This window comes from Marmota marmota, unplaced genomic scaffold (genome assembly GCF_001458135.2).
Source record: "Marmota marmota marmota unplaced genomic scaffold, marMar, whole genome shotgun sequence".
Lineage (NCBI taxonomy): Eukaryota > Metazoa > Chordata > Mammalia > Rodentia > Sciuridae > Marmota > Marmota marmota.
This window is the reverse complement of record NW_026000057.1, coordinates 41,739,681-41,764,066: the sequence shown is the minus strand read 5'-3', so window position 1 is coordinate 41,764,066 and position 24,386 is coordinate 41,739,681. Positions and strand designations below refer to the sequence as shown.

The following is a 24,386-nucleotide window of genomic DNA, read 5'->3' as shown; positions in this document are numbered from 1 at the left end:
AATTAGCTTTAAAGGCCTCCTACTGTAGCCCTGATACTTTTTGATTAAAGATGGCAGAAGTATGGCCATTGCTGTTTTAACAAACAATCTATACATGGAATATGGACATAATAAGTTTCTCTATGCAGTAAGGTTGTTTTAACACATCACTCACTTAACAATAGCCCAAACAATAGAGGTTTTCAAATCCATTTGTGCATTAGAATCATCTTTGCAATAAGAGTCATCCCTCCGTATTGGTGGATTGGTTTCAGGACCCCATATGGAGACCAAAATCTGTGCCTGCTCAAGTCTCTTATATGAAATGACATAGAATTTGCATAGTCTATGTCCATCCTCCCATGTACTTTAAATCATCTCTATGTCACTTACAATACCTAATACAAGGTAAATGCTATGTAAATACTTGCTGTACTGCATTATTTAAGGAATAATGGCAAGGACACAAAAGTTTGCATGTGTTTAGTATGGATTCAACTTTTTGCTCCCATAAATAGTTTTGATCCAAGGTTGGTTGAATCTGCAGATTTGGGACCCACAGACATGGAGGACCAATTGTACTTCAAAGTGAAAGATTGCTGGATATCAGTCCCATAGATTTGTATTTAATGGACCTAAGGTAGAGCCCAAGAGTATGCATTTTGAAGAGCCTCCTTGGGTGAGTCTAATGTGCTGTCAGGCTTGGAAACCACTATTCGAGAACAGAAAACATTCTGTGCTTGGGCTGGATAATTTAGCTCCCATCAGGATGTGGCCACTCTAACTGAGCGCTTTTTCCCATGGCGAGTCTCATCACAGCTGCCAATCATGAGGCACACTGCCTACTTTAAGCCTACACCTTTCCCTCCCACTGGTTGCAGAGGGGAGCACCGCAGGGAAAGGAACTAGGGCGGGGGCTGCACTCTATTTACCACAGCTGTGAGCACGAACAGGGGTGTGTAGGCACTGAAGGCAGCTGCCAGTTTGCAGGCTTCCGCAGCCGACAACAAATGGTGGTCAAACTCCTTGAGCAAGCCCTGCAAGAACACAGGAGGCAAAGTGGAGGGTGATGATTTATCCATTAGCAAAAACAGGTGGCGGAGTTCCTTTACTTTTCTTTTAGGATCCTGAGGGCCCCTTGCTTCTCATCACAAACCTTTTAGAACAGGCCAAGAAAGAGTAAGTGGATTTAAAGACCCCAGGGTACTGATCGTCCTTTCCCCCAGGTTGACACACTCTCCATATTCCACCTCTCTACTCCAGAGAGGGCCTAGGATGTGAAAATACTTATAGTGTCTGCCTGTGTAAGTGAATCAAATGTCCTTAAAATGGGGGCAGTTCTTCATTTGCATGAACTCTTTATATTTTGCAGTCAGGTTAATTGAGGCATTTTGCATTGTTCTTGGCAAAGAGACCTTCACAGCAATGAGGATTCATTCACTCATTTTAGAAAGATGTATTGAATAATTGCACAGGCCAGGTACTGTTCTAGACTCAGGGAGGCATAGAACAGGGAGCCTGCTGTGAGTTTACTTTCTATTGGGAGGAGGGATTTGTCAACACAAAAAGCAAATAAAATGCCTAGTGTCTGAGATAATAAGAGTTCTGGAGGAAAACCAAGTAGAGAAGGGGTTGCAGAGGTCTGGATTGGGAAGGAAGTTTGCAGTTTTAAATAGTTATTTTGGGTATTTAGTAGAAATGGCAATTGTAAAAAAAAATCTTCATTTCAATGCTGCCTGGAGAGAAGTTCAATGTCAACACCAATGCTCCAGATGACAGAGACCCAGGCTCTGTTCTCATTCTCTTACTGGTTGTGCAAACTGCAGATGTTACTTAGTTTTTCTGAACCTCAGTCTATTTCTCTTTAAAATGGGAATGATACATTGTGCTCTGTCTATCTCATTGGGTTTATGTGGCTATACACATTTTTTTTTTAGTTGCAAGGTGATATGTAAATATTAGTCATCATCATTATTAATGATAACAGCCTGGATTAAATGACTGATGGGTGAACTGATTTGAATGGATAGTGATGGGTTTTAAATATGTACCCCTTTATCATCAAGATGACCCAAATTTAGAAACTGAATTTTGTGATAATTTTAAATGAAATGAATTGGACTCAAAATCACTTTGAGGATATTCATTCTACTCATTCACTAAAAAAAATGTTTAGTACCTTGTGTTTCCTGATTCTATGCTAGGTGCTGGGATAATAAAGCTGAACAAGACACCACTGGATCTGTCTCCGGGACTTCTCCTGTTAATCCAAGAGGAGATTCTCTGCTCCTTGACCCTCAGTCTCCTCAGAAAGTGCTTAACACCAGGAATAACATTGGCAGTGCCTAGATGGTGCCAGTCTGAGCCATGTTTTTGGCATATGATAATTACCAAGTTAATCTGTGGATTGTTTTTAAACTTTTCATAATCTTTTCTGCTCATGGAAACAAAGATGTCTGCCAGTATTCCAAGTGATGTGGAAATGCCCTGTAAAGAAATCACAAACAAATCAGACTTAGAATTCAGGGCGGCTCTCATCTCATGGCTTACAGACCACAATGATCCCTCCATATGAACCTTTGTCTATTATTTTAATAATAATCATTATTATTACTATGCCCTTGAAGACACTTGTGAACTGAATGTCACTGGGCTTGAAAGACCATCACCTCTTGAGACACAGGGACTGACTGTAAACACAATTATTTTTAGTTGGGTTTCACATGATTCATACTTGCTTATACTGCTGGCCCGAATAATTGGCCCAAGAAAGGGATCTCACATCAGATCCTAGCCACGTTGTAAAAGCATAGGCAGCAACACTGCTGACCCAGCTCAGGGAAATGGAATAAATAACCGGAGGCTTCAGATAAGGAGGAGAATATTCCCCCAAATTATTGAAAATGAAAAGGTCAAATCGGAGAGCAAAGAATGTATCTTAACTTCTTAAAGATGCTACATAAACAATTCATTGAAGTCTGTGCCCACTTAACTCAAAGAATGATTTTACATATAAGCAGCTTGGGCATGGGTGTTGAGAGCCACAGCCGAAGGGGCCCCAGCAAACTTCCAGCTGAACTTTGCTATGGAATCAAGTAAAGGCTAAACGCACAATAACAGATGAATGGACCAGGAGAGAGAAATAAACCGATGGTTATAAATTATTACAGAGACACTAAATATATGCCAAGAGCTCACTGTGAGCAAGGACAGAGCAAGATACAGATGCAAGTTACTAAATTTTCTGGTCTTGTGCTCATATAGACTAAATACGAACAACACAGATAGAATCGCTAAATGGAAAATAAGGACATAATCATCCAAAGACAAATTATGAGAAAGAAGAAAAAGAACATGAGACAAAGGACCTTCTTATCTGGCTGAGGAAGTGTCACATATCCTACGATGGAGGCCCATATTAGCTCTGCTGCTTCATACCACATGCCTGAAAAAGAAAAAGAAGGAACAGGGAGAAAGAAGCAGCTTATACCTGTGCTCTGGTGTTAGAAGATACCTTTAAAAACTAATACAGAAAGAAGATTCGTCAGGTTCTGTTGGGAAAACTCAGGGCTAGATTAGGTTGACACAACAATTTGTCTTTTCAGTTGATTTAATATAGAAAACTTTCCCATTTTCTTATATATATATTTTGAATATAAAATGTTAATATTCATACATGTTACATATAGTTTTTTCCTTGACTTACAATAATACTAATTATTATCTTCTCTTAATTTTTTTTTCAAATTTTTAACTTTAAAATTGCATGTTAAAATATAATTAGGGTCCATAAACTTTACTTGAAAAAATTCATGACTGCCCCAAAGACTAAACAAATAAGGTGTTACAGAGGGTTTGAGACGATGTGTAATTATATATACCAAGTCCGCTGAACTGAGTCAGAGGCTAGGAATAATACTGAGAAGTTGGTCACTAACAGGTATAATATACAACTGTAAATTTCTCTAAAAAAATCAATAAAAATATTTTATTTTATTAATATTCTTAACACTTCCAGGTTTTATTATTATTATTATTGTTATTATTTAGCTGAGGGTCTTGCTATGCTGTCTGGGCTGGTCTAGAATTCTTGGGCTCAGATGATCTTCCTGCTTTGGTCACTCAAGGAGCTGTGACAGCAGGCTTGTGCCACCACCACCAGCTCAGCTCCTGAGATTTGAAATGTCATAATCTTTTCAATGAGTAAACTCAGGGAAGTGGGGATCAACATTTTAGCCATATATAATAAGAAAATTCCACAGCAAAATCTTGTAGCCAGACTTTGTAAATCAGCCTTGAGAGGAATGCCATACCTAGTTTTTGCAGAATTTGTCCTCTGATCTGTATACAGACTGACTGTACCAGGATCTTATCACTTTCATTTCTGTATATCCAGGTACCTAAAATATAAGAAGGAAAAAAATTTCCTGGGTTTATTAAGAAAACGGCCTGCTGAAATAAACCTATTTTCTTTTCTTTTTTTGGTACTAGGAATTGAACCCCTGGGCACTTTGCCATTGAGCTTCATCCCCAGTCCTTTTTATTTTTTTATTTTAGGGCTTCCCTAAGTTGCTGAGGCTGGTATTGAATTTATGATCCTCCTGCCTCAGCCTCCCAAATTGCTGGGATTACAGGCATGTTCTCTGGTGCCTGGCTAAATAAACATATTTCCCCAGAAGCCTTCATGGGCCCTATGACACAGATTTGAGAGACAGTGTTGTCTCTAGAATAAGTCCAAACCACAAGGCTCCACAGGAACTAGTGACACAGCTAAGGTTTGGACAAGTCAGGCTGTGGTGTATGGATGAGTAGCCCTTTAAAAAAATTCAACCTCTCTGGTGTGGGGCAAAAGGAGATGAGGATGGATGGGATCTGAAATCTGAGTGCAGTGGTACATGCTTGTAATCCCAGCAACTCTGAAGGCTGAGGCAAAGGATCCCAAGTTTAAAGACAGTCTCAGTAACTTCTCGAGGCCTTAAAAAACAGTAAGATCCTGTCTCAAAATACAAAATAAAAAAGGCTGGGAATGTGCCTCAGTAGTTAAGCTCCTGTGGGGTCAAACATTAAGGTCAGTAAGTTGTTATTAAACTAGAACTCTCATAGGGTCTGATGGTAAGAGTCCTGGGGAAACATGACAGTACATACCTGTTGCTCCATTGTTGCTTATTAGACTGCTCAGGATATACTCTGCTTTTAAAAGTTTCCCTGAAAGGAAGAAACCAAATGCTACACAGTTAGTTCTGAACATGTACTTAAATACTACAAATGCTCTAAAGTTGATGCATTGTAACAGAGAACATCGCCTTTCTGGAAAATATTCTATTTTAAAACTTAAAAACAATAACTGTTTCATATATAAAACTGAAAAAGAAAGCTGAAGTTTTCAAAAATTGGTAAGATGGGTGATTACAGAGTATCTGAAATGGTAATTAGATTCATATATATATATATATATATATATGCATGTGAATGTATGTATTATGTATGTATGATTATATGTATATAAACAAATATAATTGGCATTTCATTCCACTTTGTATATATAGAGAGACTATTGTTATATATATGGAATTTCTCATATATATGCATACATGTCTATATATATCTATATCTATATATATTCCTTTAGAGCGGGGCTTAAGTAGTAGAGGCAAACCTTTGTAAAAGTGTGTGCTCCTCTCTATGAACACTGTATCTGATAGAATTGCTCATGAACAGGACTATTTACAGATTTATCACAAAGGGATTTTTGTGCAAGAGTGGGGAAGTTTGGGGTTTTTAAAAGCTTTTGACTTATTTTGGTTGCCACCACTAGGGAGGGGCCTTGTCTATAAACAGCTGTTTTCCATAAGTAGGAAACTCAGTCAATTACCCTTTACCCTCCTTTCTTCCAGGTAGCTCTAAACCCCAGGTGACCTGGCCCCTCCCTCTCATTCCCTCTACTTCAGTACTACTCCTTACTGTCCCCGGAGCCAGCCAGGCTTGTCCTCCCCATCATAGTCTTCATACTTACAATTATTTCAGCCTGGAATGCCATGATCCCAAATATCTCTTCAGGTCTTTGAACAAATCTCACTGTCTCCCAATTGTGTGGGCTATTCCTGCCCACACAATTTCAAATTGCACACACAGACATACACCCTGACTGGAGTAGATTGTGTTTCCAAAGAAGGTCCCAACAGTAGCCTCTATCCACAGCTTTTTTGCAGCATGGCCTTCATTAAGGAATGCAATCTAGATTTTACTTCCCCTGTCCTTGAACATGAACTGGCACTATGACCTGTTTTATGACCAATGTATATGGCAGAAGTGACACAGTGTACCTTGTTTGATCTGTGCCTTAGAAGGTCCATCTTCTAGATTTAATTTCCTCCTTACAAAAATGCATCCTCTGTGTGTGTATGTGTATGTTTACAACAGAGCACAATGTCTCAGAGTAATAAATGTTTTTAGTTGTGTCTGAAAATGTCTATTTTATCCTCAGTTCTGAATGATGTTTTTGCTGGGTATAAAATTCTAGGTGGAAAGTCATTTCCTCTTAATTTTATGTAGATTCTATTGCTTTCTGGACTGTTATTACCAACAAAATCTTTATTATTATTAATAATCTAAAATCTGTCTTTTCTCTTTTTCCTTTAAGATTTTCTTATTGTTTGATTTTCTGTAGTTTTTCCACAGTGTCCAGGTATAGATTTTTTTTTTAAATGTGGGTCTTTTTTTTCCTCAAGGCTAGATATATTTCTTTAACGTAAAGAATTACGGTTTTCTCCAGTTCTAAATCTATTTGTTCTTCCTAGAAGTCTTAAAAGTGTATCCTCATTCTATTTGAACTTTTAAAATTTCTTTTATATACTCACTCATCTGCTTAACTCTGCTTTACTCTCAGGCATTTGTTTATTTTTCATGTTATTGGTGATTGAACCCATGGGTACTCTACTACTGAGCTGCATCCCTAGACTTTTTAAAACAAGATTAAATTTTGAGACAGGGTCTTGCTAAGTTGCTGAGGCTGACCTTGAACTTTTTATCCTGCTCCCTCAGTTTTCTGAGCAGCTGGGGCTACAGGCATGCACCACTGTGCCTGGCCTCAATATTTTCTTCAAATACAATTTCCAGTCCCATGATCTTCTCTCCTGCTCTTAAATATGTTGCAGCAATACTTTTCAGGTAGGTCAGTAGGGAACTGCACACCTATGAGATAGGCCCCAGGAAACTTGTGCTGATCTTTGGGTTGTTGCCAGTCATATGTACCAGGTGGGCAGGCAGGCACGTTGTTAGACTCTTTAGCTGGTCCCTTGCTACTCAAGTGAAGTCCGAACAGCAGCAGCCAGGTCATAGAGCTGGCTAGAAATGCAGTCTATATGCCTCCTCCACACCTAGGAATCAGAATCTGACTTTTAGTCAGATTGCCAGGGGATTCACAGACCCATGGAAATTGGGAAGCACCACTCCAGAGAGCTCCTCAAGGTGCCTTTTTGTTAATGGCCTGAGATGAGATTAAATGAAAAACTGACAGTGAGCATTGAGAAATGTTTACAGTCATTTATCAAGATAATTTTATAATGTTTGAAGCCACTAATAAATACTCCAAAGCAGCATTTTAATATCTTTTTAATTCATTTTTCTAATGAGTTATTTTATTGTATTCACCCTAATGAAGCAATTATTTTTTTAGTACTGGTAATGCTGGAAGCTTTTCCTACCCAGTGAGATAACTGTTGGGTTTTCTGGCTGTCTCTATCCATAGTTTTGCAAATAAATTCTAGTATCTTGTATCTCCAAAATAATAATAACAACAACAACAACAATAACAACAACAACAATATCATCAACAACTTGTATGCTTTCTCATTATGGGGATAATTCCTCATCCATGACCATTATTTTCTGAGAAACACATTGATTTGTAATTTCAATTATAAATTCAATTTGCAATTTCAATTGTATTTTTAATTTCTGAAAGTTCTGTTCAGTTCTTTTTCACATGAATAAATTCATTTATTTTTCTTTTGTGTTTTAGTCTTTTAAATATACTATTTTTTAAAGCTCCATGAGTCTGTCAAGTTGTTCTGCAGGTACTTTCCTTAATGTTGCAGCCCACTTTCATTGTGTGTAGGATAAGATGCTGCTCTCGTGTTTTGTTTCTTTCTTTGCTTATTAAAATATTAAATATAATAATATAATTATAAAATATTTAATATAAGATCATCTTTGGTCAAAAAAATATATATATTTTGGTACTGGGGATTGATCTCAGATACCCTTGACCACTGAACCACTTCCTTAGCCCTATTTTGAATTTTATTTAGAGGTGGGGTCTCATTGAGTTGCTTAGCACCTCGCTTTTGCTGAGGCTGGCTTTGAACTTGTCTTCCTCCTGTCTCAGCCTCCCAAAATGCTGGGATTACAGACATGCACCACAGTGCCCTGCTCTGCCAAGAATATCTTCCAATGGGATTCCTACACCCAAGAGTGAGGATGTTTCTCCAGAGCATAGTTTATACTTGATTTTCCCCTGAGCCCCAGAAATTTCAGGCTTAAATCTTTTTTTAGAATTAATTATTTGGTGGGGGATTTCTTGCCTTGTGATAAAGGTAAATTCATACTCCACACTGACATTTGGCATAGACTTGAAATTTTTCTTTATTTTAGGAGGCTTTTTTGTTTTGTTTCCTATCTGGGTCCCCTTTCATGACCTATGCAATCATTTAAGAATTCCAGCTTTATGCAAGTATTTCACACCTCATGTGGGCCCAAGGCACCCTGCCTCATGTCTCTGCACAGGGATTAAAATGACAGTCTCTTCCCTTAGGACTATATCCAATTGCAAACCCCTATGGCTACAAGTATCACCTGCAGTAGTCTACTGCTTTGATTTTGAACACCTTTGGTCAGGTACTTAAAAAATATCTTCACCTACTGGGTAGGATAGCACATGCCTGTAATCCCAGTGACTCGAGAGAGAGAGACCAAGTGAGGAGGACAGCAGGTTCGAGGCCAGCCTCAGCAACTTCGAAAGGCCCTAAGCAACTTAGTGAAATCCTGTCTTAAAATAAAAAATAAAAAGGACCAGGGATGTGAATCAGTGGTTAATTCCTGGTACAAAATATATATATATTTCTTCAATATATATATATATATATCTTCAATATACATATATCATTTATGTATTTGTAGTGGGAGAAGACTTGGCACCTGCTCATGTTCATGGAATTGAAAGTCTGAGCCTTTGTTTCTCACTGTGATTTAAAAGGGTTGTCTCCTAATTTCAGGTGAGAGTGAGCTGGGCAGGCCCAGGGAGTCTTCTCTTGACTCTGACCTCCCATTATGTTGCTGTCTTGGTTACTTGCGCGGAGAGGATATCAGGAAGGGCTGGATCAAAGGGGCTCATAGGAAGACTGCTGTCCTCTCCTATCACCTTTATTGATCTTCGTACTCCTTGTAATGCAATATCCCTCTCATTTATCTACTCCAAGATTCCCAAAGGCTGGGATTGAGCATCTTTCTCCCTCTTTGCTTTACCTTCTTCCTTTACCCCTACACATCCTTACTCTTTCTACACTCAAGCCCTAATCCAGCTCCCCATCCCTACATACATGCAGTATAGGTGGAGACTTCAGTGATATTTTGGGGCAGAAGTTTAGAAGGAAGACTTAACTCTGAGGCTGAGTTTTTCTTCTTGTGACACTTTTGGAAGTGTCTTTGATGAAAAGCCAACCCCAACTATTGGGGAATAAGATCCAGGACTTTCATCTTAGGCACATGACAATGTGAGCAGAAAAGCGTACCATTCATGATGCTATCAAGGCTTGTCCATTATCAGGAGAAAAACACTATACCATCTTGGTTAGAGATATGAGAGAAATAACAAAAACAAAAACAAAACAAAAAGCAACAACAACAAAAGAAAACTTAGCAACTTAGTGTGGCTGTGTGAAAGCAAAACTATAAACATACCTACTTATCATTTGATTTGGATTTCCATGCCACATCATAGCAGCTCTGTATATTGCAAAATATGTAAATATGTGATGTAATTCTATTTCAAGTTATTTTTTAATTATTAGTTGTTGATGGACCTTTATTTTATTTACTTATTTATATTTGGTGCTGAGAATTGAACCCAGTGCCTCACGCATCCTAGGCAAGTGCTCTACTACTGAGCCACAACCCCAGCCCTATTTCAAGTTCTTTTTGATGGAACTCACCTTGCAAGCCTGGTGGCACATGCCAGGCCTAATCATTCTGTTCCCCAGAGAATGCTCTGCTTATGTCACTGTCATCTGACACTACCAGAGGGAACACTAATTGTTTGATTCCCCTCAAGCTTCAAACATTATAAATGTTATCAGGGACAACTGAAAGAAGACATTTTTCCTAAGTTCAACTTTATCCCTACAGTTACTCTAGAAAAGTCAATAATAAGATGGGGGGGCGGGGCTCAATTAATGCACAGTTGCCAGAACTTGAAAGTGAGTGAACTTGAGCTTTTGAAAAGGTAACCTCCACAAACCCATTTCTCCCATGTCCTTTTATCTGTCGCTTTGGCATTCAGTGATTGTCCTACTTAGTTTGATTACTACAGTTCCCTTTCAAAGGAAATGAAGTAGTTAAAGAGATTTTAACCTCTAACAGACCAGAGGTTTTTTTTTTTTTTTTTTTTAAATAATGGTAATTGTAAAACCAATCATAAAGGAACCAGTCCTGTTCTGGAAGGGACAACCTGTCTTCTTTTCATGCTTCAGTCTTCCAGATTTGGAAATGAGAATAGCATTCCACTTCCTAAGTGGAATGGTTATCAGTAGTTTAAATAATTCAAGAATTCCCTGGAAATGGACTATGCTGTAACACATAGCAGGGCCCCCTCCCCTCTCACTCCCCCCTCCGCTCCACATCTTAAGTTGGACTGTCAGCCTCATTTTTTCATTTCATTCAAAGTGACAGGGGGGAAAAAAAGATACTTTCAGACCTAATCAGGTACTGTACCGGTGTTCTGAATGATGAAAAAAAACCCTCAAATTGCTTCAGTGGGTTTGTCAGGTCCATTGTCAGCTTAGTCAAGTGGCCCTACAGAAAGGAGACAGGAGCGCTAAGAGAAAATAGTAGAATTCTAATCTGCTTTTTAAAGGCTCTTGGTCCGAAGTATAGCGATTCAGATACCCCTGTTTGAAAGCAGCAGGACAGATTCGTTAGAAGACAAAAGCTCCAATTAGTATTTTCCACACCCTTTCACAATTTTCTCTACTGCTTTTGGCTCTGAAACCCTTTATGCCAGGGCTTTTGTGCTGGCAAAGAGGCGGGTGGAAGGGCAGGCGCGGGGCGGGGCGGCGCGGAGAGGTGGCACGCAGGGCCGATGCCCGCGGGCTGCGCGCGGGGCTGGCCGAGAGACGCAGCGAAGAGCAGCTGAGTAAGTACCAGGCGACGCCCGCACGGACGAGCAGCCGGGTCCGCGGGAGAGAACCCACCTGAGTTGACCGAGATCCGGGCTTGACGGATAACCACCTGCGGGGCGATTGGCGTCCCTGGTTGCAACTTGTGGAGACCTTTGGCCACCTGCAGGAGCTTCCCGGAGACGTCTAGCCCGTACAGGAAGCGGTCCATCAAGAAGACCAGAGCGGCCGCGGCGGCACAGTCCTGAGCGACGATGGAGGCTCGCAAGGACACCTGCGGGAACAGCCAGGGAACCCAATGGACCCGATGGCACAGCAGCCCGCGGACAAAGATGGCAGGCTTAGCCCCAGACTTGACCTTTGGGACATTTTCATTCAAACAATAACCATCAAACTGATATCTAGGAGTACATTGTATTCGATAACTAAATCACAGAAGAAAAAATAAGGAAAATTCAATTCATTTGAAAGAATATATTTTGTTCATTCCATTTCCCCCACTATATTTCTCAAACTGTTCCAAGTGCTAAATGCGTATTTCCTGTTGTTAAAAATTCAAACAATAGGTATATATCTAGGGTAAAAATTAAAAATAGAGATTGTGGCTCAGTGGTGGAGCACTGGCCTGGCATGTGTGAGGCCATGGGTTGGATCCTCAGCACCATGTAAAAAAAATAAATAAATAAAATAAAGATATATGTCCATCTACAATTAAAAACAAACAACAACAACAAAATGTAGCCCATAGTTTCCCTGAACCTTATCCCATCCTTCCCCTGATCTTGTTCCCACTTTCCCCATAAGGATTTGTGAGAGATTCTTCCAGAATTTCTTGCACCCTTTGATGTAATCTCAGACACTAATTGAGTCTTTTTTTTGGGGGGGAGGGGCCTGGCTTTCTCTTTCCCTTTCTTCCTCTCTGTCTCTCTCTCATAAATGAGATCACACGCAACATGTTACTCTGCATTTTCTTCTTTCAGTCATCATTACATCTGGGAGAACTTTCCACTCAGTTCATAACACCCTGCTTCATTTATTGCATACACATTAATTCAGAAGAAACACAGAACTTTGGGTGACAATTCTAATTTAATTTATATTATCATTTTATACATATAGTTAATAAACACAATAAGAAAAGGAAGAAAATAGGCATGAAATGAAAGTATAAGTGAATAAGAAATAAGAATAAATGAGGCAAACTTCTGTGGACAAACATCATCTGTCCGTGTGTTGTACTCAAGGTCTTTGATTCAGTGGGCGTACAACTAACTGCATGAATGAGCCTGTCCCCCAGTACGATTTCCTTCATCTGCTAAACTAAGCCAAACTGAGTGTTTTCTAAGCATGTTTGTCCACAGATGAAGTCTACTCTGCCCTGCAAGCATTTTCCTACTACAGCACTTCTGTACTAGTCCCTGCTTTCTTCACCTGTAATCACAAGTACTCAACTTGTCTGGCAAAACTAGGTACACAGCACAGTGTACCTCGTTTTAGTGCTTTATATTCACTAATTCTCTCAGTTCTCACAGCAATCCCGAGGCAAGTTCTGTTATTACCTCCATTTGTAGAGACTCAGAGAGGTTAAGAAACATGCCCAAGGTCACATGACAGGATGTAGGTGCAAGCAGGAGGGCCAGGTTCAGATCTACCCTGCTCACAAGCCTTGCTGTGCCCACTTTGCATTAGGAAAGCTGCAGGAGTTAGATATCAATTATCGGACACTAAGTGATGTTACAGTGAGTGCAGTCAATATTGCAGTTGTTGGTCTAAGCATGGCTTAATTAAAAAAACTGTAAGTGTTATACACAAACTCTTGAGAAGGAGGGAGTCTCTGAAATAGAAGGTTTAATGAGCCATTATAGATGCTTAAGAGGACCTGGTCTGGGACAAGCTCCTGTCACTTCTAGCAGCAATTCTAGGTGGCTATTGGAAAATGTTTGTTGGACCAGAGCTAAGACTATTTTTTATAATGAAAATCTGAGGTGGAAAGACACGAGCTGTTTCCATTGAGCCCACACTGGTTATAGATGAGAGGGATGGGACAAAGCAAAGTGGGGAAAGTTCCGGGATAGGAATGCTGTCCATAAGGAGAAGCAGCTGCTGCTTCTGGATTGGTTGGGGTTGTAAGTAAGCCACTGTAGCACTGAGGGGGTTGTGATGGGATTTGATTTAAGGTTTTAATGTACATTCAGGAATACAAGATGGTCTTTTGTTCTTTTCAGCCTGTAGATGTTGACTGACCAACCTCCTCCATCTCTCTTCCCTTCTGTCCTCTAGCCCTCGTAATTAAATTTAGGACATCTTGGAATATTCCTCTTATCAAAATAAGAAAGAATGTATTCATTCCCATTGGGAGAGAGTAGTCTCTTCTTCTTGAAATATATTGGGTACAGTTCTTTTAGAGTTTTAATAATTCATGCTCTAGTTTGGAGGCTGAATGATCTAAAAGGCTATGTGTTCAATGGCACCCCAGAGTGGTACCATTGGGAGTAGGGGGACTTTTAGGAGATGACACTTTGTGGGAGATTCTCAGGTAATTGGGGAAATGCTCTTGAAGGGAATTGTAGACCCCAACCTTGTCTTCCTCCTTTTGCTTTCCAGTCATGAGGTGAACTGTTGTGCTTCACCATGAGCTCTGCACCTTTGCCATCCAACATGCCCACCAGAGGCCCAAAGCAATGGGCCTGCTCAATCTTAGACTGGAACCTCCAAAACTGTTAGCCAAAATAACATTTTTTTCTCTTCATAAGTTAGTTATCTTGGGTATTTCATTACAGTGTTAGAAAGCTGACTAAAATAATCAGCATATCTCTAAGTAAAACTGGCCTCAACTTTCACATCTGGCCCATTCTGTATTCTACCTATGGTATTTGTTCATATAATTTGATTTCTAGTTTATGCTTTTCTACCTAATGATCCATATACTGCATGTAGAATATAACATTTATCTTTGTGGGCATTTTCATTAATCAGGTAACGCCTATTGATAACCAGCACAATAAGCCTTCTTGTTTCAAAGAGATAATGTCTTAACTTGTTTAGATTTTTAAACCATCAATGTGTTTATTAGGCATTGAATCTATCTTGTGGTTCTAAGCCAATACATGTTCTTATTGTGCTGGAGATGCCAATTGTTAAGGAGGATATCCCTTCTCTCCTCTTGATGCTCCCTTCCATGTAAAGGGGGCTGGATTACTGTAGCACCCCTGGCCTCTCTACTCTACTACCCACTCCACCACACAGGAGGAGGAGTGACTAATCGTACTGAGAAGAATAAGCTGGGCATGCATGGCTTCACTCCTCCTTTTTCCTCTTGGGAACACTGTGTTAATAAAACAGGGATTCTTTTCTGCTCTTCTCTAAGTTTTTATATATGTATATTTTTAGTTGTAGATGGATACAATATCTTTATTTATTTATTTTTATGTGGTGCCGAGTTTCGAATCCAATGCCTCAAGCATGCAAGGCAAGTGATCTACCACTGAGCTACAACCCAGTCTCTCTAAGTTTTATCTAGAAAGCCATCTTATATGAGATGTTCTGTTTGGCCCAGAAATTACTGTGACTGGATATAGAAGGAAGTCTGCATACTTCTGGGGTCAGCTATGTTCTAATATGAAGGTTTATCATTCAACTTACTCGTTATCAGAGTTAAAGATAATATTTGATCTTTTGTCTACCTATCTGTTTTATTTCCCAGTCTGTTCAGATTAGGGAAATAAAGAGCTTTATTCATTGGACCCTCTCCCAAGATCCTTGCCTTTCTAAGGCACACAGTAACCCACAGCCCCTGTCTTTGAAGCAGCCACGTATTTTGCCACTTCGCCTTGACACCTTCTCTCTACCCCTTGCCTTCTCAAACCTGGCTCCATGACTCTGTGGCTTGGCTTGAAAAAAAGGAACCTATCAATCTGAACTAAGACATGGTTATGGTTTGGGTATGAGGTATCCTTCAAAGATTCTGTGTTAATGCAGGAGATGAAATGATTAGGTCATGAGAGACTACCTTAAACAATGGATTCATCCATTTATTGGATAAATAATTTGAATGGATTACTGTGTGGTAACTGTAGGCAGGTGGGGCATGGCTGGAGGAGGTGGGTTAGGGTGAGCCTATGGGATCATATATTTTTTTCCCAGCTCCTCTCACTCTCTGCTTCTTGTCTGTCATGAGCTGAGTAGCTTTCCTCCATCATGCTCTTTTGCTATGTTCAATGGATCTGACTGACCATGAACGGAACGGCTGAAATTATATAAATCCAAATAAGTTTTTCCTTCGCTCAGTTGTTATTTTGGGGTATTTTGGTTTCAACAATAAAAAATTGACTAACAGATGTAGAAAGAATTTGCTTGTTATTGCAAGATAGAAAGAAATAGAAAGTGGAGTGTGGCTGAGCCACATTTATGGGCAATATGAAGGAAAATCAAAAAATAATGGCTCCACAGCAAACTCTACCTTCCCTGGGTGCATTTTTAGAGTCATGTGTCTCCGGTACTGTCCCAAATTTACTTTCATGATAATGTACACCCCTTTTATGAGTCTACCTGATTGAGCTTCTCTTCCTTCCAGCTAAATATAGCCTAATTAAAATTAAAATACTTCAAACTTCTATTGAGTTTTGTCAAACAAATCATTAATCTGAAAATGCAGTTTCATGATGAATATCAGTCATTTGACATTCATAAAATGTGAACTCAAAAGTGGAAAAGCAAATTGTTGGTAGTACATGTGCCCAGCTCTGTCTAAGAAGGCCAGTCTCTTAGTAAGAGTCCTACCTATGGGGCACTACATAAGTATATTCATTTGGTTTGCAACTCAGGCAAACTATCTATAGAACTTGAAGTAAACAACTTAGGCTTACTATCCATAGAACTTGAAGTTTCTTCCACTGCCGGCCCCTCTTATACGGTTGCTTAAAAAGAGCAACTCCATTCCTCTCGCTCTGCTCATGGCTGTGTACGTTGGATGGCACTCAGCGAGCCAATGAGGGCCTTCTCTTTGATGTTGCACTTTGGTGCTTGACCTGCTCTCCTTCTCACTGGGGCCTCTCTTCCACCTGAGGTAGATGCAGTTACCACTGGGATGAGATGTTCCAAGGCAGCTATTCTCCAGAAGTGACTCTTGCCTCGTTATAATGGTTTCCATCTTTGTAGCACCATCGAATTTATGAAAAATGTTCATAAACATGAGCTTGTTTGATTCCTACTGTAACCCTAAAGTCTAAATAAGAAAAGGAAACAGGCTGAGAGGCTAACTGGCTTCTCAAAGATACAAAATTAAAAGGGTGAGAGTCAGGCAAGAATTCAAGTTTCTTTCTTTCATTATGTATGCATGTATATATAAGTAAGTATATATAGTACTGTGGTAAAAACATAAAATTTATTGTCTTAATCATTTTAAAGTGTACAGCTCAGTAGTATTAAACATATTTATATTGCTGTGGTAGAGGTCTCCTGGATTTTTTCACCTTGCAAATTTGAAACTCTATTTCTAGTAAACAGTTCCTGTACCCCCAAATTCTGGCAACCACCATTCTACTTTCTGTTTTTATGCATTTGATTACTTTAAGTACCTCATATAAGTGGAATCATACTGCACTGGTCTGTTTGTGACTGGGTTACTTCATGTAGCATGAGACCTTCAGGGTTCATTCATATTGTATGAGGTGACAGAATTTCCTCCCTTTTTAAGGTGACTATTAGTCTATTGTATGTGTATACCACAGTTGGTTTATCCATTCATCTATCGATGGACACTTAGGTGACCATCAGCTCTTGTGAATGTGCTGCCACAAATATAGATGTGCAAATATCTCTTTGAAATGCTTTCAGTTCTTTTGGATATATACCCAGAAGTGGGATTTCTGGCTCATGTGAGCTTTATTTTTAATTTTTGGAGGACCGCCATACTGTTCTCCATAGAGGTTGCACCATTTTACAATCCCATCAACAGTTCCATTTTTTCCACATCTTTGCCCGAACTTAAGGAATAAAAGTCTCTTGAGGTTAACTTCATCTTCTGCTTCTCCTCTGTGGTTGATCAAGGTAATTTGGAGCAGTGCCTAATTGTGACATAGTGGGTCTTTGGGTTGAATCCACTACTGAGTCTAAATAGTAGCTTTTGGGACCTCATATCCTTCACTATGATAGGAAAATTCTAAGAAAGACAGAAAAAGAAGAAATAGAAAAATAACTTCCAATGAAAAGAGTGTTTTTGTTATGTATTTAAAGCTAAGAGAAAGGAAAGAAAATTTCCCAGGAGAGGCCTTAATTTCAATGCTTTGAAATTCTCTAGTAAAAGTTAGTCATGTGCTAGGTTAGAGCAGTTGCCTAGCACATGTGAGGTACTGGGTTTGATCCTCAGCACCACATAAAAATAAATTAATTAAAGGTATTAAAAACATAATAAAAAAAAGTTAGTGCCATGAGAGCAAATGATGATTTGGTGATTAGTGGGGAGTTCCTCCAGTTGGTCTCTCCTCCCATGGAGTTAAAAGGAAGCAGTGTTAGTCCAGGGTACCCTCTGTGGGGTGGTCTCCCTGAAATGAGAAAATGGAGAGACCAAGGTGGAGTTCACCAATGGAGAGGCCAAGGTGGAGTTCACACAGCAGAGTATCAGAGGAAAAGAGCTGCACAAAACAAGAAGTTCAGAGCTCTGCAGAGGGTCCCCCGGCTGAGTCTTTAGCCAAATACAGGTGAGCTCATGCATGAAGAAACACACAAGACTGGGGAAAGAATTATCTGAAAGGTCCAGGGGAAACAGTCCTCAGGCCTCTGGGAGCTTGTGTTTCCACAGGCCACAACAGAAAATCTCATCATTCAAGTGCTAAGGAAGGAATTGCCTCAGTAGTGACTCAAAATTAGCCTCAGAGTAAGATTTATCCAACTCGGTAAGTTTAGAAGCAAGGGATAAAATTATTTGCTAACTTGACTGAGTCCCAGAACAAACTCAAGAATATTCAAAGGCACACAAATATCTGTTATACAATAAGACAAAATCTACAATATCTGTCATAGAATCAAAAATTACCCATCAAGCTGGGCTTGGGGAGCTGAGGCAGGAGGATCACAAGTTCAAAGACAGCTTCAGTGAGGTACTAAGCAATTCAGTGAGACTCTATCTCTAGATAAATATTAAAAAAAGGTCTGGGACGTGGCTCAGTGGTTAAGTGCCCCTGGGTTCAATCTCTGTTACAACAAACAAACAAAAGTCCCAAAAACAATCAAGAAAGAAGCCCATATTGCACAGATAAATAATCTATATAAAGTGACCCCAAATGACAGTTATAACTTTATTGTACATGTTCTACGAGGTAGAATAGAAATTATGTATATGAAGTATAGATATGGAAGATATAAAACTTCCAGAGATTAAAAACATATATAAGATCTGAGATAACACCAGCGATACCTGGGTTTGTTTCCCAGCTTCACTAATTTCTTCCCATGCCAGGTCACTTGACATCTCTAGTCTCGATGACATCATCTGTGAAATGTGGATAATATTTATTTGTGGTGCTGTTTCAAGATTAGAGGCTATTTGGGTCCAGTGCTCAGCACAGAGTTGGACAGATTGAATGCTTAATAAATGACATGGAGTATGATGGGAAAAAAATAGAAAAAAGCAATCAGTCACTCATTCCCTCTTTCTTGTATGACAAAAATATCCATAGGCAAAGCCAGGCTTCCCCCCAAAAAGTTTCAGTGGAATTTTCAATTGAGCGAAACAGAAATGATAATGCAGGTCACATCCATAAGGCTTATCTCAGAAAATGGGGGAACCTCTAACTTCTTTTAATCTCTTTTTTTTTTCCCCTTCACCAACTCTGAGGACTTAGGTTCCCGGAAACTGAGAAAGAAAAAGGGAAACGAGCACACTCCATGGCCCTTGGTGGAGGGAAGCTGCTCTTCAAAGGGAAGCAGCCCTCTCAGCACGCACGTGTGCGCTGCTTTTGGCTGTTGCCAACGCAGGAATCCCTCCCCAGGCACCTGTAAACTGAGGCTGCAAACACGCTATTCTGCACCCCGCATGAACACGCCATATATTTGAGCACAGAACATTGCCTAATCTATTTTTCCCCCTTCTACTCTTAATAGATAGGAGCACAAAAGCCTGAGAGAGGGTGACCCGCCAAACAAAAGGGCCTTTGAGTTCCTTGGAAAAGTAGACTTGGAGGAGGATGGAAGGAATCCAAGTGGCCCTATTATTTCCACTTGCACTAATTAGACATTTTTCTGTCAGCTATTGAGCACTGCTGAGAGGCCAAACTCACTGAATTCATTTCTAAAGTGTTTACAGAAGTTTGCATCTGTTTGTGTCTCTTCAGGAGGAAAATAAGCACTTCAATAGCATTGTGGAAAATCTAAACGAAGCATCCTATTCTGGAGGACCTGGCATCTCCGCAGCTGCATAATTTAACTCCAGTTCAGGGCCCAAACCTCTCGTATCTCACTCCAAAACCTAACCATGCAAAATGCAGAGAAGTCAACTCAGGAGAATCTTTTCTTTCCTTTCATTCTCTTGGCTGTCTCTCTTTTGAAACTGGCCGCATGCTGTGTGCTACATACAGATTTAGGTGAGCATCATTCTTGCGGCCTCTCTCCCGTGTTTCCACCGGCCACTCTGAGAAATTAATACCCACTTTCATTTGCTGCCAAGTGAGGGGATAGTAAATTCCTCGGCAGCAACACAGAATACATCACCATTCTGGGAATCTCCCCGAAATGTACAGCCCCGGGGAGCACTCTGACCTCAGAAGGGGAGAAATGAAAGAGGGCAGGGTGTGTGGTAGGGAAGGGACACTAAAAAGAAAGTCTCCCTACATGGCAAAATGTGCCTGGGTTGTGCACAATTAGATTAACATGAAAGGGAGCCCCTCGCCCTCCCCCAGCCCCAAAAGAGAATGAAAAAGAAAACAACACAAAAACCCTAACCCACTGACTACATGGGCAGTGTCTTTGAAATGCATATTTGTCCACACAGAATTCGATTCAGGGTTTTTTGTTTGGGGCTTTAGGCCCACCACCAACCTGCCATTTCAGAGGACTCAAAATTATGATTTTTTAAAAAGTTGTGTCACAGTAGCAGAATTTTAAGTGTTGGGATGAACAGAGTACATCTCATGATAAAAAACGAACATGAATTTCTATTCCTTTCTCTTTCCTCAGAAGCTGACTTAAGGGAAAGATTGTCCAGAAAGCCACCAAACTCTTTTTCTTGTTGAGTGATCAATTTTAAACACAAATATTTGGATGTGGATAAGAGAATGTGCTAGATTTCTAAAGAGATGGGTTCACAAATGCAAACACCAACACACAGGCTGGTGTACACATGTGCTCACAGGTGTGCACACACACGTACACCCCCCTCCCCCAGTTGTTGTGTTTTCACATCTGCTTTCAGGATAGGAAACACGGGATTCTAACTGAGTTTAAGGCACAAAAGAGAACTTCATGGCTAGGAAGCTGAGTCAGGTGATAAAGGAATTAAACTCTACAATGAGATTTCGATACACAGATGATTGAAAAAATGCTAAAGAGCCTTTTCTAAGGGCTTTTGCTGAACAGCAGCAAGAAAAAGTGTGTGCGGTTTTCATGGTTCCTTGCATTAGTGCCAGCCCCTCCCAATGCCGAGCATCAAGTTTGGGTCCCCGCGCTATGGGTTCAAAGCCACGACGTGTTCACAGCAATGACAATGGCAGCTGTTCTCAAGGGGGGCTGGGTGAGGGGGCTCAGAACCAAAGCCATCTGGCACTGCAATTGGCAGGAGCAGTGTAAAGGGACATTATTGCTGCATAGCAAATTGGAAGATTGCAAAAGGGAAGGGAAAGTTGGAAGAAGGGGGGCATGTCCTGAGATGAGGAATTAGCAAAATAAGACAAATGAAAAGTGATTGACTCCAGCATAGTTATGCATCAACGGTAAAAGAGTAAGAATAGAACCCACCAAACTGGTCTGCTCAAGCTCAAAGGGAGCCCATGCAAGGCATGCCCCATGTTTGTCCATCCACTAAATGGGAGAAGGAAGAGGGAGAAAAATGAACTTTCTTAAGATTTATGTCCAAGACCTATAAACATTATATTGGTCTTTCCTTCACTTTTACCAATGGAAAATGCAAAATACAAGCATATTTGGAAAACAGTTGTAAGCTTTTTCTTTATACCTAAACATGACATTTTGGGTCATCTCTTTTGGCTTTCTCTCTCTCTCTCTCTCTCTCTCTCTCTCTCTCTCTCTCTCTCTCTCTCTCAGATNGCTTGGTATGTTGGAACTGTGAAGCTGATGATGTATTATTCTTTTTTTTTTTTTTTGGTACTGGGGAGTGAACCCAGGGGTGTTTTACCACTGAGCAAGGTCTTGCTAAGTTGCTCAGGATCTTGTTAAGTTACTAAGCCTGGTCTTAAACTTGCAATCATCCTGCCTTAACCTTTGGAGTTTGGGGGATTATAGGAGTGCATCACCATGCATGACTCTAAATCTTTATTATTTATAAGTTTCCTGGTCTGTGGTATTTGATTATAACAACAGGAAATGGACTAAGATAACATCATACCTTAGAACTTGCCATTTTAACATCTCAGAATTTAAATTCAATCATTTGATTCTCTGATATTAATCTCCTGTCCTACTAATGCCCTTCCTCTATAGCCCAACTTCAACAATTCTGGAAAGCTTCCAAAACATCCACCAATCCCTTGACCCTACGTTCTTTTGCTATTCCATCAATTCTCTCATATCCTCACTTGTCTCTTTAAATTCCATGGTACCTCAATGTAATGACTTTTGAAAAAGCATTCTTTGTTCCTTTGTCCCTTTCTGCCTGTGTCATATTTATCTGGAAAATTCCAACCATGTTTATTATTAGGAGAAAACCCTGGCCTCACATTAGAATTACCTACGGGGGACTTTCAAAATTCCAGATGCCCAGATGGCACCCCAAACCAGTTAAATCAGAATCCCTGGCAGTGTACCTAAGCATCAGTTTCTTTTAATGATTCCCAGGCAATCCCAATGTGCAGCCAGGGTTGAGAACCCTGAGCTCTCCTGACTTTCAGCCTTTCTCCCCACCTTCAGTATCTCCTCCCCTCTGGAGATAAGATGAGTTTTCTGATGAGCAAGGCAGGCCTGTTCTGCATGAAGGAAGGTGCCTGCCAGCATCAGAAAGAGTCTGGAGTGAAGAATTGGCTGAATATCAGAAGCTACATCCTGACCATTTTATAATAATAAAGATTGCTTTTTTTTTGCTTCAATTTCTTAATTGATTCTGAGTACAAGGGGGTAAGATGTATTATTCATTGACAGTTAAAATTCCAATGTTATATCATATTCTCTACCTATCCTGAGCTTCTACTTAAACAAATGATTTTGGCTGGAGAAAAATACACAAGCATGACACCATCAATTTATGACCATGACCTGAAGTTGGCCCCAGCATGTGTTGGCCATCCCAGTTACTATTCCACCTTCTGCTCTCCTCTCAGGCTGCCCAAACCTCTCTCACCTCCTCACTGTCTATTAATGGCCTTGTATCTTATTTCACTGAGATAAAATAGTCAATGAGAAGAGATTGTCCTTATTCTTGTACCGACATTTACTGATACTTTTGCATCAGAACCCACGGGTCCCTCATCCTTCTATTGGTAAAGATATAGCCAGTACTATCCCTTCCTTCCATTATTCCTGTAATCACCTCCTTGCTCTCTTTTTTTTTTTTTTTTGGTGGGGGGAGGTACCAGGGATTGAACTCAGGGCCACTCAACCACCGAACCACATCCCTAGCCCTATTTCATATTTTTATTTAGAGACAGGGCCTCACAGAATTGCTTAGTGCCTCACTTTTGCTAAGGCAGGCTTTGAACTAGCTATTCTCCTGCCTCAGCCTCCTGAGCCACTGGGCTTACAGGCCTGTGTTACTGAGCCCTGTGACCTCCTAGCTCTTCAGCATCACTGATTTCCTCTTCTCACCTAGATCAAGCTCATCACCATACAAACATATATTATCTTGCATCTCTAAAAAGTCCTGTCTTGGCCACAAGTCTCTCTCCAGCTCCTGTCCCATTTTTCTGCCTTCCTTTATAGCCACACTAAGAAGACTCATCTACACTGCCCGATTTCACTTCCTTGCCTCCACTTTCTCATAATTTCACCCCCAATGCTCCACTGAACCCATTTTTTTTCAAGGTCACCGACAACCTCCAAACCCAATGACCATCTAATAATCCTCAACTTATCCAGACCCCAGAAACATTGGTTAAGCCAGTGGATTTCTCTTTTATTTTCATGTGGCTTCTGGCATGACATACTCTCCTGGTTTTTTTTCCTGCTCTTTTCTCACTCTGCTTTCCTGGATCACCCTATTTCCCCTGGGGAAAAATGTCCCCGGGTCTTAAAACTGCTTCTGTTCTCTAACTAAAGCCTTAGGGCCTCATGGCCTCACCATTTTGTTGATGAATGATGAATTTAAAACCCACTGCATTTCCTGAAATGCAGATTTGTATGTGGAATTGCCCATGACAGCCTAACTAGGGTCTCAAATTTAACATGTTTAAAGTAGAATTCTTTTTAAATTTTTAAAAAATATTTTTAGTTGTAGATGGACATAATACTTTTGTTTTATTTGTTTATATGTGGTGCTGAGGATCGAACCCAGTGCCTCTCACATGCTAGGTGAGCGATCTACCGTTGAGCCGCAACCTCAGCCCTAAAGTAGAATTCTTTATATTATCCCCCATACTTGCTTTTCTAGCTCAGTAATGACATGTTATATACTCATTTAAGACAAAATTTAGATTTTTTTAAATCCACGTTTGTGCCTCTTGTACTCTCATACTCTACATTCAAACCATAGCAAAACTTTCAAAATATGTCCAAGAGCTGACCATTTTTCATTCCCAGAGCAACAACTTCAGTCCAAGCCACTATGATCTTGCGCGAGTATGAGCCACAGCCTCCTAACTAGAATCCCTGCCCTTGCCTCTGGTGTCACTCTTCCTCTGGTTGATTCCTCTCACAGCA

General features: G+C 40.2%; 1 protein-coding gene across 5 annotated transcripts in view; it reads right to left on the bottom strand.

The window, feature by feature from the left end:
- Alpk1 (alpha kinase 1) overlaps positions 1–24,386 on the bottom strand; it is a 136,499-nt gene that overhangs the window by 20,916 nt on the left and 91,197 nt on the right. For all 5 annotated transcript variants that reach the window (XM_048813740.1, XM_015484654.2, XM_048813742.1 and 2 more), the window contains 6 exons: positions 11,445–11,643; positions 5,125–5,184; positions 4,293–4,379; positions 3,348–3,424; positions 2,371–2,466; positions 912–1,016 (listed from right to left, as the gene is read on the bottom strand). In XM_048813740.1, coding sequence (XP_048669697.1) covers positions 912–1,016; positions 2,371–2,466; positions 3,348–3,424; positions 4,293–4,379; positions 5,125–5,184; positions 11,445–11,643 — 624 coding nt within the window. The remainder of the gene's footprint in view (positions 1–911; positions 1,017–2,370; positions 2,467–3,347; positions 3,425–4,292; positions 4,380–5,124; positions 5,185–11,444; positions 11,644–24,386) is intronic.